We start from the raw sequence: 24,696 nt of genomic DNA, 5'->3' as shown, positions 1-24,696 counted from the left end.
CTATATCAGTTGATACCTTCATTTCCATTCTTCAATACTAGAATACTACCATAGTTTTTCTAAGTAATTAAAGATTATGAATGCTAAATGAATATTATATATATATATATATATAATGGAGACTTTTGGGAATGCCTCTGGGTGGGCACAGGTGTGGTCATGTAGATTCACATTCCACATATCGTGCAACGCATGCCTCATGCTCAAGTGAGTCGTGTCTAGAATGAGCAAAAAAAAAAGAAGAAAAAAATCATACCATGTTGAGTTTGTGTTGAACGATAAAAAAAATGAAGTTCATGCAATGCTTAACCCACTTGCCACGCTAATGGGCCTCCTTTGTACGAAGTAGTATTTATATATTTGGTTAATTAGTTAAAGAAAAAGTGGGCTAACCTATTGCGTTTGTGCCTTTGCTCATGCCAACTTTTGAAATTGATGTCCATACATAGAATCGTCGTCCTCACTAGCATGCCTCTTATATGGTTATCCCATGTCAAATTTATGGCAAACACGTATCGGGTGCGGCCATTTTGTGTTGTGCTTGATCGGCTTGACTCATGTCCATAAAGGACATTTGATTCACAAAGTAATACCCTAGTACTTTGTACTACGTATATCGTATGAGTTTGAAATAAAAAATGAAACCGTAAGAGGTTGTAATTGATTTAATACTCCTTAATTCCTTATGAAGTTATGATGCCAAACGTTCTCTAGGTAGCCGAGGCACGTTCATAAACATCACTTAACCAAGCCAGCAAAATTTAAGAACAACCAATTCTTCATAACTTCATATACTGAAATGAACTTGAATTAAAGTCAATTACAAAGAAATTTGCTGGAAACAATAATGGAAAATCGGGAAGATTTGAAATCAATTCTACCATATCTTCCATTGAAGCTTGAATCATCTCATCTAGTATGGCCAAACCCAGTAATTGAAGCTCTGAAGTCGCTTTCTAAAGGCCCGAGTCATAGCCAAGTTGACTCAGGAGAAGTCCTCTTCCTCGCCATTTCTGATCTTAGGAACTCTCTTTCTCTCTCTCCTCACATTTTGGCTTCCTCCGCTGCTGATGGATATGCCCTTTTCTTTGATGAGGTTACTTCTTTGTTTTTTCTCTTCTATTTTTGGTGCAATTTTGTAGCATGCATTTAATTGATTTGAATGTTGCATTGACATGAATATTTGTTTATGATATTGAAAATTTAATGTGGGTTTATTGAGATTTGAGGGTTTAGATAGAAGGAGGTAGATGATTTCTTGTTTGGTTGGATTATTGAGTTACAGAACACATAGTTGAAAATTCTTGTAATTTTGATTTGATATTTACTTAAAGATTGTTGATTTTCATAGTTTGATGAAAGTGGAATTATAATGTGATGTTTGATGTATAAACTTTCCCTGAGTATCCCCATGGAAACGCGCTTGTGGTGGTGTTAGCTAAATCATTTTGTATCAAAGATAAACTAGATGGTGTTTGGTTGAATGTAGAAACTAAAATGTTAGGGTGTAACCTTTTTTTGCAGTTTTTGTCAAGGGCTGAAGCAGCAAAATGGTTTGGGGAGGTAGTCCCTGTGATGGCTGATTTGTTACTAAGATTTCCTACTCTTTTAGAATCTCATTATCAGTATGCAGACATTATTATGGTTGGACTTGAAACAGGCCTTCGCTTACTGGATTCACAACAACCAGGCATTGTTTTCCTTAGTCAGGTAACCTACAATTTTTTGTTATCTTTATTTAAATGTAAAAATGGTTAAAATGGTTCACACAACAGAAGCATTGATTTAGACAACATGACCTTCACTATTTTTATAAATGTTCACCTGCTGTTTTCATTGATGACAGTGAAACCATTAGTTGCTAGTAACATTCATTTTGTGTGTAGTCTAATTTTATATAGTAGTATTAATTATTATTTTTTTCAGGTTTTTTTTTTTTTTTTTTTTTTTGTGTGTGTGTGTGTGTGTGTGTGTGTGTGTGTGTGTGTAGCTACATTGCATTAATGCTCATTATATATCAAAATGACTGTATTGATGAGAGAAAAAGAGGGTGATAGGTGCAGATCTCAATTTTTGAGAATAGTTAGAGCTCTTACTAAAAACGATTTTAGGACAGAGGGAGTAGCCGAGTAGGTTTTTCTTATACCTAAAACATTTCCTCTCTTTGCCAAGAAAATATCAAGAAGTATGTATTGCTGCTGCATCTGACTTTAAGTTCATGTATCTCTGTTGCATCATAACTTTTGACTTTTAAATTCATACCAATCCTAAGAAGAAAACATAGGGAGCAGCGATGCTCTAAGTTAAGGACTGAAGAAAATATCTACTTGATGTCATTCATGTCTCTATGTAATTCATCATCCCTGAAATTTGTTCAGGATATTAGAAGGAATTTACCAAGAAAATTAGAGAATGTACAGCTAGAGCATTTCTATAGGGATAAAAAGTGAAATTTACATGTGCTCTTACAGTGTAATGTTGTGCAGTTGGTGTTGGATTTCATGGTGAAGAGTGAGTGATGTTTGTTGTGAGTATCAGCCATATGTATAATATTATAGTTTGTAGATTATTGTTTGCATTGGCACTTGTAAGAGTAGTGTTTTGTTTTCACTCCTGCATGTCATAATCTGTAATGTGAAGAGCTCTTTTAACAGTAAGCTTCTATGTTTCTGTGCAGGAGCTTATTGCTGCCCTGCTATCATGCTCCTTCTTTTGCTTGTTTCCAAGTGCCAATAGAGGTGCCAACCATTTACCAGTGATCAACTTTGATAGACTATTTGCGTATGTTATCACTTTTCTTTCTTGATGGATGTGCAAGTGTGTATGTATGTGAGCAGTATTTCTGAACTTTTTGTGTAACCCAATGCTTTAAAAAGTTGACTGCATACAAAATATCATGTTGAAGTATTTAATATTAGATTTTTTTTAGCTCTTGTTCAGAGAGGTTAGGGGAGGGGGGGGGGGGGCAGGGGGATAAAATGGCTACAAAGAACCTCGTTAATGGCATTTTCAGAATGGTCTATATGATTCCCATGTCAATAATGGAATTTTCATAATTTTGCAACTCGTCCACCTCGTTCGCGATTTTTATTACTTTTAATGCGACTTCATTTACTATTTTGACTATTTTTAATTTACTTTACTAGTTTTTTCTTTATTTTAAGTTAAATCAACATAAATTCATCTAAAACATTTTTTTATCAAAGAAAATAACAAAAATGATTATTAATTCTTTCCTTCATTAAAAGCATTAAAAAAATGTGATTAAGAGTTGCACTATTGAATTAATATGATTTACTATAATGTTATATTGTCTGACTTTTAATGCAATGATTTGGTTCTTAGTTCTCATTTTAGAGTTGGTTCTTATTTCTCATTTTAGAGTTGGTTCTTTATATATGTATTTGCTTTGTGGAGCTATCACAAATAATTTTGTATTTCACTTTTTCATGATTAAAACTTCTATTGAAGTGAAAAGCCTTTTTATCAAAACTCCTCGTAATATGTTGGTGGATGAGTTGCTTGGAGAGTTATTTAGAGCTTGATATCTTATGATGTAAATTTAGATGAAATTGCCTTCACTAGTTCCTTTGCTTGATCTAAACTTTTATGGGTATATTTTATTTGATTGTGTCATCTTTCATTGATAGGGCTTGAAGGCCAAGGGTTGCATTAACTTGCATATGGTCTTCATAGATATGTCAAAGAAGGTGCATGATAAGATACTTAAGGAAGTACTTTGATGGGTTGTTACAAAATAGGTTATCCATGCTAGTATAGGAGTAAATCCGTAAAGTGATATTATCTAGGATACATTTTGTGAAGTGATAAAAGAGAACAAACAAGAATGGGGACTTGAATAAAAGCCAAGGCAGGCCAAATATGACATGGATTGAGGGTTTAAAAAAGGACATAAAGGCTTTAGGGCTCCATGAGCACTTAAAGCTTGATTAAAGAAATGAAGAAAAGTTGATGCAAGTGTTTCTGGGTTAGCTGGTATGGTTTATTATACGGAGTATTGTGATTCAATCCCCACATTCTTATTTTGATGGAGCCCACCATATTATCACTCAAGGATAACAAGCATAAAAGAGTCGGTATCCAAAGGGGATTTAGGCTATTGCCTTTAGTATGTAGAGGATTAAAAGATCCATGGTAGCATTGTTTAAAGCTATGGTGCCTAATGATGGTGATGTTAGGACTTCCAACACTCAAAGTAGTTTGAGATAAAATCTAAAGAATAACCGGATTCTAGTAGGCCAAGATAATGAGTAGGATGAACTTGATCATAAGGAGATCTAATAAGAAAATGCATATTGATTACAACAACAGTAAGAATCTTTGGCAACTAATAGGCCAAACTGGCACAAAGGATTAAAAGTTTAGTTCTCTGAGGCAATATAGTAAGATAAAATTGGTGGGATATGCACTCTTTTGGAGGATGTTGAGCTTGTCACCTTCAAACAAGCTATTAAAGACAAAGATAAAGAAAGTTGATTGGTTGCTGTGTTCTCCCCCCATGTTGCAATATTAGGGGAACAGAGGAAGTACTGCAAGTGGGTGTATTAAAAAAAATGAGGGTTATACCAAGTCTGATAAAATGAGGTATAAGGCTAGGCTAGTGGCCAAGGGTTTTGCACCGAAAGAAGGTTTTGATTGCAAAAAAAATAAAAAATCAATGGTGGTATCATAATTCTTTACGGGTGCTATTGAGTCTTGTTGCCCATGGAGAGCTTGAGTTGCAACAACTTGATGTAAAGGCAACCTTTTGTACATGGTGACTTCGGTGAGGAACCTATATGTATAAATTGGTGGAGGGTAAGGAAAAAAAATCACATTATAGACCGAATCTCCTTACAAAGTGGTCTAAGCTATTTGACTTCTTTATGTCAAAGTAAGGTTTTTCCAAAGGTAATTACGATTGTTGTTTATACATTCGTAAGCTTTGTGGAGATGATTATTGTCTTCTTTGTATGAGGATGACGTGCTTATTGCTAAAAACTCTTAACTTTGGGGAAGATTTGAAGATTAGTATGGATAGTGTAAACCGAAAATTATTCTATTTTAGAATTTTTAAATGAAACAAGTTATTAAAGGTTTGAGATGAATGGTTCTAAGTCGGTGATGACTTCCACTGGCTTTACATGTTAGGATCTTTGCAAACCTCTTCCCACTATAGATAAGGCATGCATAAAAATGTACATTATGCTAGTGTAATTGGCAAATTTTATGTATGACATAGTTTGTACAAGTCCAAAGTCTCTAAACATTTAACAAACGATTAGTGTTTGTTACAAGGCTCATGCAAACCTAGGTAAGGCATTAGTGGATTTTAAGATACTTGAAAAGGTACAATTGACACAGGTGTGTGCTTTGGTGGAGACATATGTCAAATAAGTGGCTTCGTTGATTTATATGTTTTAGATAACAATGATTAACTACTAATTAGTGCTTAGAGTACACCATACTTTACACCGTGCGGCAAGCTGATACACACCAAACACCGACCACCGACTGAGTAACCCCTAACAGAATAAACCGAGTAACCCTTGGTCGACCGAGTAACCCCGGCTGCACCGTATGACCAACCATATATGAAAATTTGTGTACTCTAATTAGTTAAATGTTTAGATTGGCAAAGTGGCCGCATACATGGCTATTGCATAGGAGTTAAGGAGGCATTGTGATTGTTAGGTCTTCTAAAGCAAGATTATGTGGATTTGAGTTATAGCCAATATGAGATTTATTTGGCTAAGAATCAGGTCCACCATGCTTGTACGAAGCACAAATGCATGAAATATCATGTTGTATGAGATGTCATGCGGAATGTAAGATTTTTCTTATGTAGGCATGCATAAATGATAACCCTAAATGCATCTTAAACCAAAGTTGATATCTTCCCATATCCATACTAATATTTTTAAATAGGAACATTTCCAATTATGCGCCACGCGTCCTCTGTTCCTTGTATTTCTATGTTTTTTTTATTAACCATCATATATTTTTGTACCCTTATATTTCTGTTTTAATCCATATTAACCATCATCTCTTTTCATCTATACTTCTATTTAAAAACAGGAAAATATCTTTACAAGCTGCCATGTGTCCTTTCAAACTTTTGTATTCCACTTTTTAAATAACCAAGTAACCAACATGCCATTTTTTTTATCCTTAAATTAAAACCGTCATGCCTTTTTGTTGTTATTTTTATTAATTTCATCCTTTGGTTTTAACAAACTCAAACGCATTCTCTCTGATTGTTTCAAAATTTTCATTTTACAAACCATGGTGGAAATTTTTAGTTTCACCCTTCATATTCTACTTCGCTTTTGTATTTATTTCTATTTTTTGCACAAATCAATTTTTTTTTTATTTATTTATTTATTTATTTTTTAAATGGAAGGGTCACATTAACCCTATAAGGCTATAACTTCTATTTAAGGATTAATTTCACAAATTATTTAACCTTTCAAATCATTATTATTTTTATGTTAGCTTTATATTCTTTTACTCCTTTTAAATTAAATGAAAAATATATAATATTTTATTAAGTGATTTAAACTTTTTGAAGAAACAAAAAATATTTAAAATATAATAAATGTTATAGAAATTATAAGAAATACAACTTATAGTGTAATCTATACCTAGTATATAAAACCGAAACCTTTAACAACACATGTCTCCTCCTTTAATCTTTTCCCTTTTCCTTTTTTTTTTGTTAAAAAAAAAAAAAACATACTCCTAATACAATAAAAATATTTGATGATGTTCTTTTCATATTACCCTATTACTTAATATAAAGAATAATTTAATTTTCTTTTACATTATACTAGTTACGAACTACAAGGAGAGACAATGGAACTATAATTGGTTTGATTGTGGTAAAAGGTTTGTAGGTAGTCATTTTCAAAATGGTGTAACCGCATTAAGATAAAGCAATTCATTTGTCCAAAAATTGAATATTTTCAAATTATGTATAAAGTGGAAAATTGTGGAAATATGGTTAGGAGATTAGTTCTGTCTATTTTGTAGAGAAGAATTTTTATGATAAACAAAGAGGAAATATAAGATATGTTTATTTATTTTTTTAATTTTCAGAACTGTTTATAGTACAATTCTCTCGTTATATAGCAAGTAGGATGTAATATTAATATATCCCTCATTTGAAGTAACAGAATTAAGGGAGAGATTTTGCCACTTCAAAATTATCTTGGAAATTTGAAAAATGGCTCTGAGTATTGAGTTGCCATCTTACCTACTTATGAAAAAAGAATGTTCAAAGGTTCTCCCATCCAACTCGATAATAAATTATCAAGTTGTTTACGAGCTCTTCAATACAAGTTGATGCTTTTACCAAGTATGACTCAAGTGTGAATTGGAGTCGAGTTCACTGGAAACTGGGTTAAATGTAAGTAGTCTGCAACTTTGTGAGCTGACTTAGCTCAATATTTTCCAATTCACGCCTATTCCTAAACTTCATTTTTTTAATTTTTTTTTTCCTTTTTTTTTTTGGGTTGTCTATATCTTCTATCATTGCTTCTCTTTAATTTAACTCTTCTGATTCTATGAATGCTACACATTTGTTAATTTTTTTTAAAAAAATATATATTTTCAGGATTTTGTATGAAAAATACAGCAAAAGTCAAGAGCACAAAATCAAATGCATTGTTCATTATTTTGAGAGGATACATTCATGTATACCGACGGGCTTTGTTTCATTTGAAAGGAAAGTTCTTCCTCTGGAGCATAATTTACCTCTTGTTTCTTATCCCACTGCTGATTTCTGGGCCAACTCTGTAGTTCCCCTCTGCTTGTTTGAGGTAACAATTAGTTGTACTAGAGTATCTACTGCAGGATTTGGTTACAATTACTTCTGACAATGTATTAAACAATGTAACACTTTTCGAACTCATACATTCCTGTGAAAGATCTTCCCTTCAGGCTTGATAGAAGACCAGTCGAGGGGGGCTCTGGAAGTTGATTTTGCAAACAAGAAGCTTGGTGGTGGTGCTTTATCCAAGGGTTGTGTTCAGGTAGGCTAGACTACACCTTTTGAAGATATGGATGCTCAATATGCTTTTAACCAAATGACATTAATTTGTCTAATCTGTATCATACAATTTAATTTATAATTCTCTGGTTAGGTGTTTGTCTCTAGTGTATGTTTTGAAGCCTTCACCTTAAAAAATTTCTGGATTTTGTTACAAAGGTTTTCTTTCTGATTGCTCTTCTCAAACCTTTTTTTTTTTGGTTAATCAGATGTGAAGTTATTTGAATTTTTGATGTAATGGGTCTTGAAATACTTTATGCATAGAGACACAGGACGACAGGCTGGAGTGGCGGGGAAACTTCCCTCTGCTATGAATCGGGTCGACCCACTCCAGCAACAACCAATTCGGATCTATGAGAGATGACGCAAGCACAAGACTACAAGACAAGAGCAGTGGCAGCAGCAATTGGTAGCAACAAGAAGACAAAAAGAGTTAATGATCCACTAAGAAGTGTGGCAACTGATTTTGTGTGTGAAGGCCACCTTGGCAGTACATGACAAGTTAATTGTTAGGGTACCTTGTGGGAGGGGAAGCTTAGTATATAAGAGGAAGCAATGCAATAGTAATGTTCATGTTGTTATTGGAGAAAGTAGTAGTAGAGTAGCAGTAGTTGTAGTTGTAGTATTTTTCAAGTGTCAAGCTTTAGCTAGACCATAGTTCTTATAGCCGTTATTTTCAGATTTCAATCAAAAGTATCTAAGCCTTCCTCTATTTCTTATCTTATTGTTATATTCAAGCAAACCGATTTATCTAGTCCATAGCAAGTGGTATCAGAGCGGTCGATCATGGTGACCTCGCTCACAGTGAGGGTGGAGGCAGTCGAGGAGAGACTCTTGGAGACTCAGCTCACGGCCATGGATGGGAGGTTCGATTCTCAGGAAGCGCAACTCAAAGCCATTGAAGGGCGGTTTGACTCACAAGAAGCTGTCATCGGAAGGGTGGTGCAGGCGGCCGTGGCTTAGGCGTTGGAGACGGAGAGGAAGCGGTCGGAGGAAGCTCTAGCCAACACCACCACTCGGTTGGAGGCTAGAATCGACCGTTTTCGAACAGACCATGAGAGGCTAGCAGCGATTGAGAAGGAAAATAACCAGAAATTTCGGGAAGAGATGAGGAAAACAGCGGCTGGTGCTCAGGGTAATCGACCACCACCAATAGTCCAACCGGTTCTCCACCTTGACGGAGAAAATAGCCAAGCCCAAGGAGAGAATGAAGTCCGAACTGCAGTGAAAGGGTTAAGAGGTTGGCGGGGAGAAGGGCATGGCGAGGAGGACCAGTTCGAGCCTAGGAACTGGCTGGTGGTGGCGGCGGCCACTGGAAGCACCGGAAATTGGAGATGCCTTTTTTTCGAAGGAACCGGATAATTGGATAGTGCGAGCATAGATGTTCTTTGAGTTTTACCACTTAACGGAGAGAGAGAAGTTGGAGGCATTGATGGTAGCGATGGACGGAACGACGCTCAAGTGCTATCAATGGGAGAAGAAAAGGAGGCCAATGTGGGGTGGTTGGATCTCAAGCAACGACTATAATACGAGTTCAGGCCGTCTCACGCGGGGTCGTTGTATGGACAGTGGTTGGCCGTGGAACAAGTGGGAACGGTGGAGGAGTACAGGAGGAAGTACATCGAGTTGGCAGCCTCATTGGAGGGTATACCTGAAACCCTCATGTTGGGCCAATTCATCAACGGGCTCAAAGGAGAAATTAAAACCGGATTGAGGATGTTGAATCCTTTTAATTTGGAAGGGGTTATGGAATTGGTGGGCCGTATTGAAGAGAAAAATCGGGTTAGCTAGTCCAAGAAGGCAAGCTTTGGAGTGCCTAAGTTTGGGCGGCCCAGAACACATATCAACCTTGTAGCTTAAACAAAGTTGGTGGGTTTGGGCTCATCCAAATCTATAGGATACCAAACCATATGGGGTTAACTAAGCCTTGGACCAAACCATCAGAATCACAGCCTCAGTAAATATGGCAAACACAACAGGATCCACGAAAAACAAGAGCACCACCTAACCCGACGGTTGACAGAGGCCGAGTTGCAAGAACGAAGAGCGAAAAACCTCTGTTTCATGTGTGATGAGAAGTGGAGTGTGGGTCATAGATGCAAACGGAAGGAGATGAGTGTATTGATGGTGGCAGAAGGAGATGAGACACAGAAGTAGTGGAGGAAACTGAGATAGAAGTTTCCCTTTGTTCTGTGATTGGGATTTCCAACCCAAAAACCATGAAGTTGAGAGGAACAATAGGGGGACGATCGGCGGTGGTGATGATCGATCCCGGAGCTACTCACAATTTTATTGCGCTTAAATTGGTGGCCGAGGTGGTAGTGCCGGCGTCAAATTGGAAGGGGGAGTGTCGGTTGTGGAAGATTTTTTGCCTCTTGAATTGGGTAACGCAGACATAATTCTTGGTGTACAGTGATTAGAGAAGCTAGGTTCAGTGACGACTAATTGGAAGACACATGTAATGAAATTTTGGGTGAAGGGAATGCCGGTGACTATCACGGGAGATCCATCACTTGAGAAAACTAAAATTTCGCTAAAGGTCATGGTCCGTATTTTGTGCAGGGAGAAGAATGGGATATTGTTGGAGCTAAGTAGGCTGGAGGGTGAGAAAACAGAGGAGCAGGAAGGACGTAAAGAAGGGGAGCAGCCCCCTTCATTTCTGGCAGTAGTGTAGATTATCAGCAAGTGTTCGAAATGCCAGTAGGCTTACCTCCCAAACGAGACCATGAGCATTCGATTGTGTTAAAAGGGGGGAGCGATCCGGTTAGTGTAAGGCCGTATCGTTACCCTCAAATCCAAAAGGATGAAATTGAGAAGTTAATTCATGAGATGCTTCAAGCCGGAATCATTCGGCCTTCTACAAGTCCCTTTTCTAGCCCGGTGATTCTCGCGAAGAAGAAGGATGGGAGTTGGCGATTTTGTGTTGATTATAGGGCATTGAACAAAGAGACCGTGCCGGATAAATTCCCAATTCCGGTCATCGATGAGTTGCTTGACGAGTTGCATGGAGCTAGGTGGTTCTCTAAGTTGGACTTGAAGTCTGGGTATCACCAAATAAGGGTGAAACCGGAAGATGTGCACAAAACGGCATTTCGCACACATGAGAGACAACCCTTCGGATTGACTAATGCCCCGACCACTTTTTAATCTCTAATGAATGAGATATTTAATCCTTACTTGCGGAAATTTGTTTTGGTGTTCTTCGATGATATCCTTGTTTATAGTAGAGAGGAGGAAGAACATAAGGAACATGTGAGAGTAGTGTTGGAGACCTTGGCTAATCATAGTTTGTATGCTAATTGGAAGAAGTGTGAGTTTGGTAGAGAGGAGGTGGCGTATTTGGGTGACGTGATTTCGGAGAGAGGGGTGGCTATGGATATGGAGAAGGTGAGGGCCATTGTTGAGTGGGAGGAACCGAAGAACTTAAAAGAGTCGAGGGGATTCTTGGGTCTCACCGGTTATTACTGGAAATTTGTGGCACACTATGCCCAAATTGCTGCCTTGTTGACATCTCAGCTTAAGAAGGACAGTTTCGGGTGGAATTGGGAGGCTACTCAAGCCTTCAAAGAGCTCAAGGCTGCTATGACAACAGCCCCTGTTTTGGCAATGCCAAATTTTCAGCTTGAATTTGTGATTGAGACCGATGCGTTGGGTTATGGCTTAGGTGCGGTGATGATGCTACAAGGAAGACCAATTGCCTACTTTAGCAAGCTTCTTGGGGTTAGAAATCAGGCAAAGTCCATTTACGTAAAAGAACTAATGGCTATAAGTTTAGCCGTGATGAAGTGGAGGCACTACCTCCTTGGTAGGCACTTTGTGATTCGCACGGATCAGCAGAGCTTGAAGTTTTTAACACAGCAGAGAGAGGTTGGAGGGGAGTACCAGAAGTGGATGCACAAGCTGATGGGTATGGATTTCGAAATCCAGTACAAACCGGGCCCTTCAAACAGAGTTGCTGATGCTCTGTCGCGCAAAGGAGGAGGCCCAGCCCAGCTTGGGGCCTTAATTTCATCGCAGGAGGTTGATTGGGCTGACCTTGAGCAAGATACAGCCCAAGATCAGTGGCTCAGTGAGCTTAAGAAGCAACTGGAAGATCCAGTGAGTGCAAAGGGTTTTCTTTGGCTGGAGGCAGAGTTCTGTACAAGGGTCAGTAGTGGTGCCCAAAAATTTGAAATTCATTCTGAAATTATTGAAGGAGTATCATGACACTCCTATGGCTGGGCATGATGGCGAGGTAAAAACTTACCTTCGGCTCGCGGCGGACTGGTTTTGGCCCGGCATGAGGAAGAGAGTAGGTGAGTATGTGCGTGGGTGTGAGGTATGTCAAAGAAGTAAAACATCTCATCAAGGGGCAGCGGGGTTGTTGCAACCCCTGCTGGTGTCGGAAGTAATGTGGGATGACCTCTCTATGGACTTTATAGAGGGTCTACCACTCTCTAAGGGAGTGAATGTGGTGATGGTGGTAGTAGACAGATAGGCTGTCTAAATATAGCCACTTCTTTTGGCTGACATCTTTGTAAGGGAGGTGGTGCGCTTACATGGGTTTCCCGCATCGATCGTTTCTGATCGTGACAAGGTGTTTATGAGTATTTTTTGGAAGAAGTTGTTTAGACTACAAGGCACGCACCTCAAACGCAGCACCTCATACCACCCGCAAACTGACGGTCAGACGGAGGTAGTCAATAAGTGCCTTGAGACTTACTTACGGTGCTTTGTGGCTAGCCAACCCAAGACTTGGGCACAATGGCTTCCTTGGGCTGAGTATTCTTATAATACTTCACCCCACACGTTTACCAAGATGACACCATTCAAGGTGGTTTATGGGAGGGATCCGCCCAAAATTTGGAAGATGAAAGATGATTCGACTATGGTCAAGAGCTTAGAGGATGGGTTGAAGGAGAGGGATTTGGTGTTGGATGAGTTGCGCATGAATATCAATCGCGCACAACAGTTAATGAGAGAGAACAAGGATGGCAAGAGAAGAGATGTGGAGTTCGATGTGGGTGATTGGGTGTATCTCAAGTTACAGCCATATAGGCAGCAGTCCATTGCAAAGCGCCCCTATGAGAAGCTAGCTGCTCGTTATTATGGACCTTTTGAAGTCTTACAGTGCATTGGAAGGGTTGCATAACGTTTGAAACTGCCTGAGGGAAGCAAGGTGCATTCGGTCTTCCATGTGTCTCAATTAAAGAAAAAGGTAGGGGATGCACCAGTCAATCCTACGCTCCCTGATCAGATTACAGCAGACTTGGAGTTAGTAGTCGAGCTGGAAGAGGTCTTCGGAGTGCGTCGGAAAGAAGACAAGGGCAAGCTTTGTACTGAGGTCTTGCTCAAATGGCAAGGACTGCCGGATTTTGAAGCCACCTGGGAGGACTTTGAAGCCATTAATTTTTGGTTTCCATCTTTCCACCTTGAGGACAAGGTGAATGTCCGAGAGGGGAGTAATGCTATGAATCGGGTCGACCCACTCCAGCAACAACCAATTCGGGTCTATGAGAGAAGACACAAGCACAAGACTACAAGACAAGAGCAGTAGCAGCAGCAATTGGTAGCAGCAAGAAGACAAAAAGAGTTCATGATCCACTAAGAAGTGTGGCAACTGATTTTGTGTGTGAAGGCCACCTTGGCAGTACATGACAAGTTCCTTAATTGTTAGGGTACCTTGTGGGAGGGGAAGCTGAAGCAACGCAATAGTAATGTTCATGTTGTTATTGGAGAAAGTAGTAGTAGAGTAGCAGTAGTTGTAGTATTCTTCAAGTGTCAAGCTTTAGCTAGACCAAAGTTCTTGTAGCCGTTATTTTCAGATTTCAATCAAAAGTATCTAAGCCTTCCTCTATTTCTTATCTTACTGTTACATTCAAGCAAACCGATTTATCTAGTCCATAGCACCCTCTCACTGCTATAATCCTTCACCTTACATGCTTTATCACACCCTTTGTCTTAGATTATGCATTTAAGGTCATACTCAATTTTAAGATGGTATTGAGTCTATGAACAATCAACAGAGCAAGTGGGCATCATTTACGTGTGGTCTGATTGAAACACTCGCCTAATTTTATTTCATTTTTTTTCCTTTTTTTAGTAAGGATTCATTTCCTGCAAATATAAATTGATAGATTTATAACCTGATGCCACAACTTTGTCTAATTTCCAATAGTAGATCTATGAGTCATATATAGTGTTTTAAAAGGCACCTCATGCACAAGGTCAGATCATGACACCTTTGTGGCTGTAGGTGAGCTGATATTCCTGAGACGGTTCTTCATAGGAAAAGGCACGAATCGTGCTGCTTTTTTTAGATGGTATGTATTATAATGGACTAGTGCACTACTATAAGTAATGAGTGATATGTAGCCTATCTGCTTGTATACTGGACTACTGGTGTGATTCTGCTATCAAATTATAAATGACTATCATGTTTCTACGGTTTTTATTTTACAATGCCTAGGTGCAAGGTAAAAATTACTTGTTCATCTGTCGAAGCATATTCCTTGTCTTTGGTCAGTTGTGTGCAGTGTTTGAAAAGGCACGCCTAGTCGCTGAGGCACAAGGCATTAGGGTTCATGCGCTTTTTATGGTCTAGGTGAAGCTATTTTGATGAGGCGCACAACAGTTTTTCAGATTTTTTTTTTTTTTTTTATTGTTTATCATATGCGCCTCACTTCAACGAGGCGCAGGAAACTCTGAAACGCCTTGGTGCGCCTTGAGCTTTTTTATGCATTTGTTTTGTAAACTATATATGACTCATAGATCTACTAGTCATCTTGTTTGGAAATTAGCCAAAGTTGTAGAATTATCCGCCACTGGGAACTTGTAATTTTCTTGTTGGATGACCTTTGATCATTAATCCTAAACTGCATTGATTTAAGTCTCTTGTCTGAGAGCCTGTTTCGCCGGTGATTAATCTTATTGTAGGAAGAGATTCGTTTCATGATCAATCCTGAATTGATTGCCGGCATACTTTTTTTGCCTTCCATGTCAGACAATGAGGCGATAGAGATTGTGGGTGCAGAACGTTTCTCAAACTACTCAGGGTTAGTGCTGATAAAATCTAATTTTGAACCTTTTTGCCGTAAAATACGTGTATCTTCGTAACTTCAATTTTGAGAATAAATTCATATAATCTTTTTTCTTTAAGGTTGAAGTATTAAGGTATGATAATGAAAATGATTAAAGTTGAAGTTGTTTAATTCACTGAAGTCATGCACTCATGCTTGATTTAATTTATAGCTCTTCTACAATTTTACTAGCATAAATTTCTATACACATTATTTTACTTGTTAGGTGGCATCATAAATTGGCATCATTTTATTATGACACTTTTTATATTTGCTAGATACGCCTCTACATTTCGTTATGCTGGCAACCATGTGGACTTGAGAGAAGTAGATTCATTGGGAAGACGTACAACAAAAATTGTTGCAATAGATGCATTGTCTCGCCCTGGATTGAGACAATACAGAGCTAACTGCCTTTTGAGGTTTGGCTTCTTTATTTGTAACTTGTTCATGAGTAAAGAGTTGACGAGCTTACATTAAATTATTGCTTCTTATGTCCTGTCAAATTTGAAACGATTGTAAGTACGCTAAAAGGAGCTTAATAAAATAAAATTGTTCACTAGAATTATCCGCCACTGGAATGGATGTCAGATACTTAGCTAAAGAGCTTATAGAGAAGGATGTGATGACTGTTGCTTCTACACGAATATTCCCTATGAAAGCTACTTCCATTACATGAATTTTTATTTTTATTTTTGTAGAAAATTATCTAGTCTGGACTGAGATGTTTGGTCAAGGTTGTTAGAGTGTTCTATTTGTGTTTGATTGCTTTCTTTACCAGTTAGGATGGACATTAACTAATAGATAGTTGTATTTAGGCTTTGTCTAGCTAAGGTTTTTGAGTAAGGAAGGCTTCCATCTATCAAGTGTCAGTTGCACTGGTTCCTGCAAATGCAAGCTTACCTTTCACTTTTCCTTCCCTTTACAATCTTCTTTGGGATGGTCTGGTTTGTTTGATATTTTTCAAGTAAGCTGCACTGAAAAAAGTCCAAATCTGATGGATGTTTCTTCTACATTTATTTTTGGGCTCTTGGGGAAATTGTGTATGCAGTCAACTGGGGATCGTTAATAAAGAAATGTACAGTTTGTAAACAATCATGGAGAGCAATGGGTTGGTGTCATAGGTTCTTGGACATTTTTAAGATGTACAGATACCCTTCCTTTGTAAGTTGCTGAAATTCATTTTCTGTTATTAAGGTGACACGGCTAACTTTTTGAATTTTGACAGAGAGGTTAACAAGGCATTCTGTGGCTTTCTGGATCAACCTAAAGATCAGGAGTATCAGACCCTATTGCAATATTATGACTCTTGTGAAGCTCATCCTGCTAATGATTTTATGGACGCCAACATGTCTAAAATTCAAGCAACCGTAAGGAGTCAACTTTCTTGAACCTATCATGCTTTGCTATTTTACTCTCTTCATTTTTCTCTATTTCTTTTATTTTTGGACCCCTCCAATTCATAACTGCTTTTGCTAGACTATGATGGAGTAGATTGTGTTTTGGCTATCAAGTAGCATAGGCTAAATATTCAGATTGACCTGGTTCAAGATCAATTTGTCCATCTACAGTTAATTGAAGGCTGTGGGACCTCAGTGGACACTGATGAAGCAGAAGCCACTCAGTGTATGGACAGTAAGCTGCAAGTGCATCATAGCGATGTTGGGATTGCTACTGGAAACTGGGGCTGTGGTGCTTTTGGTGGAGATCCTGAAGTTAAGACTGTAATACAGTGGCTAGCTGCATCTCAGGTGACTCTTCTGTCCAGCACTGTTAATTTCAGCTTTTCTAGATTGTTGGAAGTTGGATACTTCTGGAGAAAGGTAATTTACATGATTACTGTAACAAGACTCTATATATTAGACAATTATCAGCTGTAATACTTCACTTATTCCACATCGAACAATGTTTCCTTACTGTTAGTAGTTATAGAGGTTTTTTATCTGGTTTGCTGTGTATGCATCTGTTCCCTCTGTTGTATATCGCCATTTAATTTTCTAATCATAGTTCTGCTAGTTCAATCAATATAAAATGACTGGTTTTAGTTTCTTTCTTTGGCTGTTTTAAATTTTTAATCTCTCTATCTTCACTGCTCTTTTATCAAAATTCTAGTATATGCAACTTATAGAAACCTATATTACAGGTTAAGTTTAGTTTTCTTCTGATTAAATTTAATTATTTAGATATGTTCTGTTAAGCTAAACTTCACATAAAAAATACAGTACTGAGTACTTGTAAATTTCAATCAAAAAGTAAAATAGGCATTCTATTATTTGAACACCAAATCCAACTTATATGTATAATGATGTATTCAAAATATCTTGACACATGCTTAGAACCTTGAAGTATATGCTGATTTTTACTTGTCACAATCTTTTCACAAGCCTAGCTAATGTTGAAGTTGCATGAAGCCTATGATGTTAATATGAAATGTACGTTTTACATAGTGAAATTCACTAAGTGCCGGGAGACCTAAATGTATGAAGGCTTTATGCTAGTGTTTCTTTCAATAACTTGAAAGAGTTGCTAGAGAAAGCAGCCCTGTATTTTTTTTTTTCCTCCTGCATTAGTTTCTTAGAGCAGTGTTGGAGAACCATGCTATTGTGTTTTCCTTCTTATCAATGAGGTTCTCTCCATTTTCAACCAAACCTAATGTTTTGCTCCTGATGTTTTTTGACCGTATCAGGCCTTGAGACCTTTCATTTTATATTACACATTTGAATTGGAGGCATTGCAAAATGTGGATCAGGTATGTCCTTGGTTACATACATTGTGAAGGAAATGATTCAAGCGTCTTCACAGTGTCTCTACTTTTAAAACTCGCTTGCTCTTGTAATCAATTGCTTTCCTCATAAAAACCCCTGGTTCATATCTTTGGAAACTTGTTTTGGCATTTGCAGAATTGCATTATTACTTGATAGTTTACATGCTTATATTCTACTCTCTTGGGAATGTATTGCAGGTGTGTAATTGGATTCTGTCCCATAATTGGACTGTTGGAGACCTATGGAACATGTTGGCCGATTATGCTTCTAAACGTGCAAAGGGAGAAACTAAGCTAGGTTTCTTTTCTTGGCTGCTTCCATCAATGTAGGCTATGTAGCTGTATTCATGGCAGATAAGTTTCATGTCATGTAACATACTTGGTCATTTGTTTATTTCGCCCATGTAAAGAGAACCACAGTTTGAGTTTGCTGAGCATTTGAGCTCTTGATTCAGCTACTGGATATAAACAGACTTTCTAAAGCATTTAATCATATCAGGATAGTGTATAATCATCAGTGGATCTTGCCGATTGTAGATTGAGAAGAAGTATATAATGCTTTGCTGCCCAGTAATAACAGCAAGATGTTGCTGAGATATGGCTCGTCTTACATTTTATATTACACGTTTGTCATTACTTAGGTATAAAATCAAGGTTTTTTTTTTTTTTTTTTTTTTAATATATATATATATATATATATATATATATATATATATATATAAATTATTTTAAAACTAACTAAAGGTTGCAATTCATTATAAAAGTTTTGGCAAAGATCGTGTATTATACGGGATCTTTTTCTTTTAGCGTATTTCTAATTTTTGGTTAATCACTGCCTGTTCTATGATCTTCAAAACTATGAATACAATTTTTTTATACAGCTCGTCATGTATAAAATTGGATGATCACACGAATACACGATGCGTAATTGGATTTAATCACTAAACAAAGAGAGTAATTTAGGACCCGTGATGCGTATACGAAGTATATTACTTGATTTATCATTCATCTATTTCATTTCAAGTTTTCAACAATAACTTACAAAGACAGATTATCTAGCTATATATAATGTTAAATTTAGACAGGTGAGATTGAATAAACATAAAAAATGATGAAAACATAAAAATGAGATACTGAATATTAATTACTCGGTAGCATGAAACTAAAATTCATGAGTAAAATATCATTCAAGCTTACTAAAGTTACATAATCAACTTAGATAACTCAAAGCAAAACTGATTGACGAGCTGAACCGACATACCATGATACCAACCAAATCAAAAATTAAGACCAAAATTTAATGGAACCAATCTAATCCATACCTAAACCAAAAGCCTACAAATTCTTAATAAAATGTAAGAATTTGAATCCTACCCCACATTTATATCTTGGATTTTTTAAAAAAAAAAAATTCAATTTGTAAAATGCTGTCTAGGAGCGTTTTACATGTTGACTTTTTTTTTTTTTTTTTTAAATTTCGTAATTTCTGATTTAAAATTTTCTTAAAAAATAAATATTGAATATGTAAAACGCTGTATGGGACATATTGACTTTCTACATATTGACTTTTTTTTTTTAAAAAAAAAAATCCAAATTTCAGATTTTAAAAAAAAAAATAATAAGTTAGTGAAACGCTGCGTCAGACAGCGTTCCACTAACTTATTTTTATTTTATTAGACAGCGTTCCACTAACTTATTTTTATTTTATTTTTTTAAAAAAAAAATTCAGATACTCTTATGGGTTGGAGCAGTGGTGAGCGTTGCTTATAGTTTTCTAGACATCACAGGTTCGATTCTCTTTCTCAACACTTATTATTTTTTATTTTTTTTAAAAACTTGATAGCTATGCGTCCAGATTCATTTACCTCAAACTCTCCGTCTAAACTTGGGCACAGGCCGAGGTGGCCCGCGTGCCGCCCGGCACGGCGCGCCGTTCGACGCAGCCCGGCACGGCCTGGCACGCCAATCGAACTTCGTGCAACGGGTCGTGCCACGGACAACCTTCTGGGTTTCCAGGCACGAGCACGGCCGTGGCCTGCCGTGCTGGCACGTTGGCCCGGCACGTGGCACGGTGTTGGGCACGGCACGCAGGCACGGCTCGCCAGGCACGAGGCACGGCCCAGCACGGCACGGCCCGCGTGCCTGCCGTTTAAAACAGTAATATTACCGTTTTTCAACAGCCATTAACGGCTAGTTAACGGATATATTTTAGCCAAATTGCTCCCCAAAATTTCTATAAATACCCACCTCCATTCACTTCCCAAATCACAAAATCACAATCTCTTCTTCTAATCTCTTATATTCTCTAATAATCCTTAATCTCTTATTCTCTTATATTCTCTAATAATTCCCTTAAATTCTCTAATTATTTTCTTAATATCGGAAAAAATTAAAAAGTTCGTAATCGTAATTAGTGGAGCGTTGAAGCACGGTTGTAAGATCTAAACTAATCTTTAATTTATTATTGTTTTTATTGTTATTATTAGAATAATCTTGTTTAATTATTATTGTTGTTAATTGTTATTGTTATTGTTATAATTGTTGTTATTAATTATTATTATTGTTACAATTATTGTTATTATTTATTATTGTTGTTATTGTTATTGTTATAATTGTTGTTATTAATTATTATTATTGTTATTTTTATTGTTAAAATTGTTGTTATTACTTATTATTATTGTTAATCAGTTTTTATTAAAAATCTAATTGTTAATTATGGCATCGAACAACCCGTCATCTAGGGGGAAAGGCCGACTTGGCCGTAGTAGTAGTTCTAGGGAACCACCTAATACAACGAGCCCCCAAATTCCGAGTCCAACCAATGACCCCGATTACTTCCCCCTGGGCTATGAGCCATTTAGGCACGATGGTAGTTCCGGTTTTCAACCCTATAATATGTCGGGATTTCCACCACCACCACCAAACCAATTTCCACCACCACCACCAAACCAATTTTCACCATCAAACCAATTTCAAAATCCACAACAATTCCTACAATTCGGTCAATTCCCACCTAATTATTTTGGTGTTCAACAAAACTATTATTCTAGCCAAAGTAGCCAAGAAAGTACCAAAATTCCCTCCGGTTCTACCTCTTCTACTACTACTAACCAAAACACACATCATGAATGGTTAACCGAAACTGAGATGCTACTTTTGAAAAACCGAAAGAGTGATGTATGGCGTTGTTTCCTCCTAAATAAACCCCAAACACATGCAAAATGTAAAACATGTAATGGTGTATTCTCGGCAGTATCCAAATCCGGGACGGGACATTTAAGTAGACACATGAAAGCTTGTGCACAACCAGCTAGTGATCCAACCCAGCCAAAAATTTCCTAGTTCCATCCATACGGCTTTACCTACAACTATGAGAGGGATAGGGATGAACTAGGAAAAATGATAGTACACGCCGAACAACCTTTTCTTTTCTCGAAAAGTGACCCATTTAACACTTACATTAACAAAGCACTACAACCCCAACATAAAAGAATCTCTAGGAAAACTGTTCGTTCCGCCGCCATGAAAAACTTCCTAGAGTACAAATTGCGGTTACAAGCCAAATTGAGGGACCTTAATTGTAGAGTGTCTTTGACAGCCGATGCTTGGGATAGTGGTTATAAATATCACTATTTATGTGTGACTTTCCATTGGGTAGATGATCAATGGTTGTTACAAAAAAAAATAATACATTTCAAAATGCTTGAATACCCACACACCGGCATTAACATTGCTCACCATTTAATGCAAGCAATAGACGAATAAAACCTTCGAGATAAAATGATGTCTATGACTTTTGACAATGCAACCTCTATGACATACACAACTAATCTTGTCAAACAAAACTTAACCGATATAATATTAGACGGTGATGCTCTTCATACTAGATGTGTTTGCCATGTACTTAACTTATGTGTACAGGATGAAGTTCGGGCAATTGGCCCATACTACAACAAAATCAGAGATGCTATTATGTCTATTAATAGCTCAAACATGAGGTACCAAGAATGGAAGAGTTTTCTAAGACAACAAAAGATAAGGGCAATAAAAATCAAAACAGATTGCCCAACTAGGTGGAATTCCACCTATGACATGTTAACCAAGGCAATTGAGTACAAGGGCCCGTTAACACTATTTTACAACCAAAAATTTCCACAAACTGCTTTATATGATGATGATTGGTATAACTGTGAAAGATATATGCAATTTTTACAGTTATTATATAACATGACGTATTGTTTTTCTTCTGTTTACAATCCTTGTGCTCAAAACTTTCTTTCTAATGCATGTTTACTCGCCCAACTTTTCGCTGATCATCGCAACCAAAGTGATTATGATCAGTATCTTCCAGCAATGGAAACAAAGTGGCGTAAATATTATAGTGAAATTCCTTTGATTTATATTTTTGCATCCATATTAGATCCTAGGCAAAAGTATGAAAACACATTTATGTTAGTTGACATTTACTTTCAATGCATGCTTCTTGACGATGATGTAGAAAACTATAAGACTAATGTGAAGGATCAGTTTTTTTCTTTATATAAAGTCTATGAAGCCAAATATGGCACCGTTCCTCGCTCAGGGCCTTCCCAACCATCCAAAAACGTAAGTAAGAAGGCCAAACATTTATTTTCACAAGCTACTAACTTGATTTCAAGGGTTTCAGGTGATTCATCAATCAGGAGAACGCAAAGCGACGTCTCGGAGTTGCAGATGTACCTGAGTTACGACTTCACCAAAGGCATGGACGACGATGAGATAAACAGCCTCGACCTCCTTGCATGGTGGAAACAACAAAGCGGGAAGCATCCAACTTTGGCGGCAATGGCACGAGACATTCTTGGTATCCAAGTCTCCTCTGTTGCCTCCAAACGAGCTTTCAGCGCATCCGGAAGGGTTCTGGACGATAGAAGAACAAGTCTAAAACCCGAAACACTAGAAATGTGCGTGTGTTTCAAAGATTGGCTGGATGTGGAAAATCGCTCACAAGACCGTTCTTATGAGGACAACGACAACGATGAAGGAACCTCCGCTTCCGACCGTTCGGATTCGGCTAGTTCCCAATCTATCCAACTAGCCGATGAAGCCGAAGCCGACGACGAAGACGAGCAAGAAGTAGAAGAAGAATAGACAATTTTTGTATATTGTACGATTTTAATCATTATCAATATTATCATTTTCCAATTTTTGTTTAATACCATCATTGTACGATTTTTATCATTGTACAATTTTCTCAACTCAAGTAATAATAATATGAAGTACGCATTATTCACATCCAAAGTCCAATTTGCCTTTTTTTCCCATTTTGTTATAATTTATAAATTCATATTAAAAAAAAAAATTATACCAATTACTAATACAAAATTATATTTAATAAATCATAAACATTAAATTTTAAAGTAATAGTATAAAGTAAATATATAAATATAAATATTGAATATACAAAATTATAAAACATAAATATTCAACTTAATTTATTTTATACCTTATAATTTTATAACTTATAACTTATAAAACTTATAATTATAATTTTATAACTTATAAGTTATAATTATAATTTAAGTTATAAATTTTTATAACTTATAAATTATATAAATTATAATATAAGTTATAATTTTATAACTTATTAAAAAAAATAAAAAAAATAAAAAAAAATTCTGGAAACTGCCCAGCGCGCCAGGCCAGCACGCAGGCCGGTTGGGCACGGCGGCACGAACGGTACGGCACGCCGTTGACCGTGGCCGGCCAGGCACGGCCCGCGGCGGCATGACACGGCACGATGCCCACCTTTAGTCTCCGCCCACAATTTCGGTAATCAGCTACATCATAATCACCTTTCCCATTCTTAAACCTTTCATATTCAATTCCAATTTTATTTCCTCCTTCAATTATTCTTTCTAATTTCTACAAAATCTTTCTATTACCAAGATTAATTTCCCTATCTACAGTAAAAACAAAATAAAAAATAAAAAAATTATTTTTATAGTTTTTATCTTTAATTTTTCAATTATTATCAATTAATCTACACAAATCCTTTATTATCTTCCAAATTCATTTCACCCATATCAATTTTTATTTCTAATAGAAAAATATTCAGTTTGTTTTACGAGTATTACAAGGGCCTTATTTTTGAGAAGTTGCATAGGGCCCCTTTTGCATTACGCCATTGTAGCCCCGACCCTGTGCTTCAATGGAGGATGTTGTAATGTTGTAATGGTTGCTGATTCAATGGAGAACGTGGAGTATCTGATTTTTTTTTTTAAAAAAAATAAAATAAAAAAAAAATAAGTTAGTGAAACGCTATATGAGACAGCGTTTCACAAACTTATTTATTTTTATTTTTTTTAAATCAGAAATTTGGTTTTTTTTTAGAAAATTTTAAATCAAAAATTACGAAATAAAAAAAAAAAAAAAAAAAGTCAATATGTAAAACGTTATCCTGAGATAGCGTTTTACTCAGCGATTTACCAGACAGCGTTTTACAAATTGAATTTTTTTAAAAAAAAAACCGGATATAAAACGCTGTCCGAGACAGCGTTTTACCCTGAAACCTTAGTTTGGTAAATAATTTTGCCACGCGTCTACTTTACAAAATTGTTTGTGAATTAAGCTTACTTTGGTAAATCGTCCCTATTTGCCACTTCTAACGTTATGTTTGTACTAAAACACATCTATAATTATACTTCCTCTGCCTTTTTTTTTTTTTAATTAATCTATATGGACTCTTTTTGCACTATTTACTTGATTCACTTCGACCAATGTTTGTGAATTATACCTTAAAAAAAATTGTGGGTACTTGTTGGAATCATCTCAACGAATAGATT

The 24,696-nt window shown here is 36.7% G+C and overlaps 1 protein-coding gene across 3 annotated transcripts; it reads left to right on the top strand.

Annotated features, from left to right (window-relative positions):
* The first annotated feature begins 707 nt into the window (after positions 1-707).
* On the top strand, positions 708-18,494 carry LOC110717507 (poly(ADP-ribose) glycohydrolase 1-like). Of its 3 annotated transcripts, none has more exons than XM_021896224.1 (11): positions 708-1,096; positions 1,525-1,710; positions 2,678-2,781; positions 7,616-7,820; positions 7,929-8,033; positions 14,966-15,084; positions 15,387-15,530; positions 16,337-16,478; positions 16,680-16,859; positions 17,795-17,857; positions 18,071-18,494. In XM_021896224.1, the coding sequence occupies exons 1-11, from the start codon at positions 848-850 to the stop codon at positions 18,200-18,202; spliced, it is 1,629 nt and encodes a 542-aa protein (XP_021751916.1). In that variant the 5' UTR covers positions 708-847; the 3' UTR covers positions 18,203-18,494. The 3 variants fall into 3 exon arrangements, with proteins under 3 accessions (XP_021751916.1, XP_021751915.1, XP_021751917.1); XM_021896223.1 differs by having other exon boundaries at positions 16,680-16,931; XM_021896225.1 differs by lacking the exon at positions 1,525-1,710 and having other exon boundaries at positions 16,680-16,931.
* Positions 18,495-24,696: the final 6,202 nt, after the last annotated feature.

This window comes from Chenopodium quinoa, unplaced genomic scaffold, assembly GCF_001683475.1.
Source record: "Chenopodium quinoa cultivar QQ74 unplaced genomic scaffold, ASM168347v1, whole genome shotgun sequence".
NCBI classification, from domain to species: Eukaryota; Viridiplantae; Streptophyta; class Magnoliopsida; order Caryophyllales; family Amaranthaceae; genus Chenopodium; species Chenopodium quinoa.
The sequence above is the reverse complement of the archived record's forward strand: the minus strand, read 5'-3'. Positions and strand labels throughout refer to the sequence as shown.

Excerpts from the sequence above, each read along its gene's own strand:
- LOC110717507 (XM_021896223.1), top strand. The coding sequence starts at position 848 with ATGGAAAATCGGGAAGATTTGAAATCAATTCTACCATATCTTCCATTG. Across the intron at positions 1,097-1,524 it reads ATGCCCTTTTCTTTGATGAG|TTTTTGTCAAGGGCTGAAGC; the intron begins GTTACTTCTTTG and ends CTTTTTTTGCAG. Across the intron at positions 15,531-16,336 it reads AGAGCTAACTGCCTTTTGAG|AGAGGTTAACAAGGCATTCT; the intron begins GTTTGGCTTCTT and ends GAATTTTGACAG.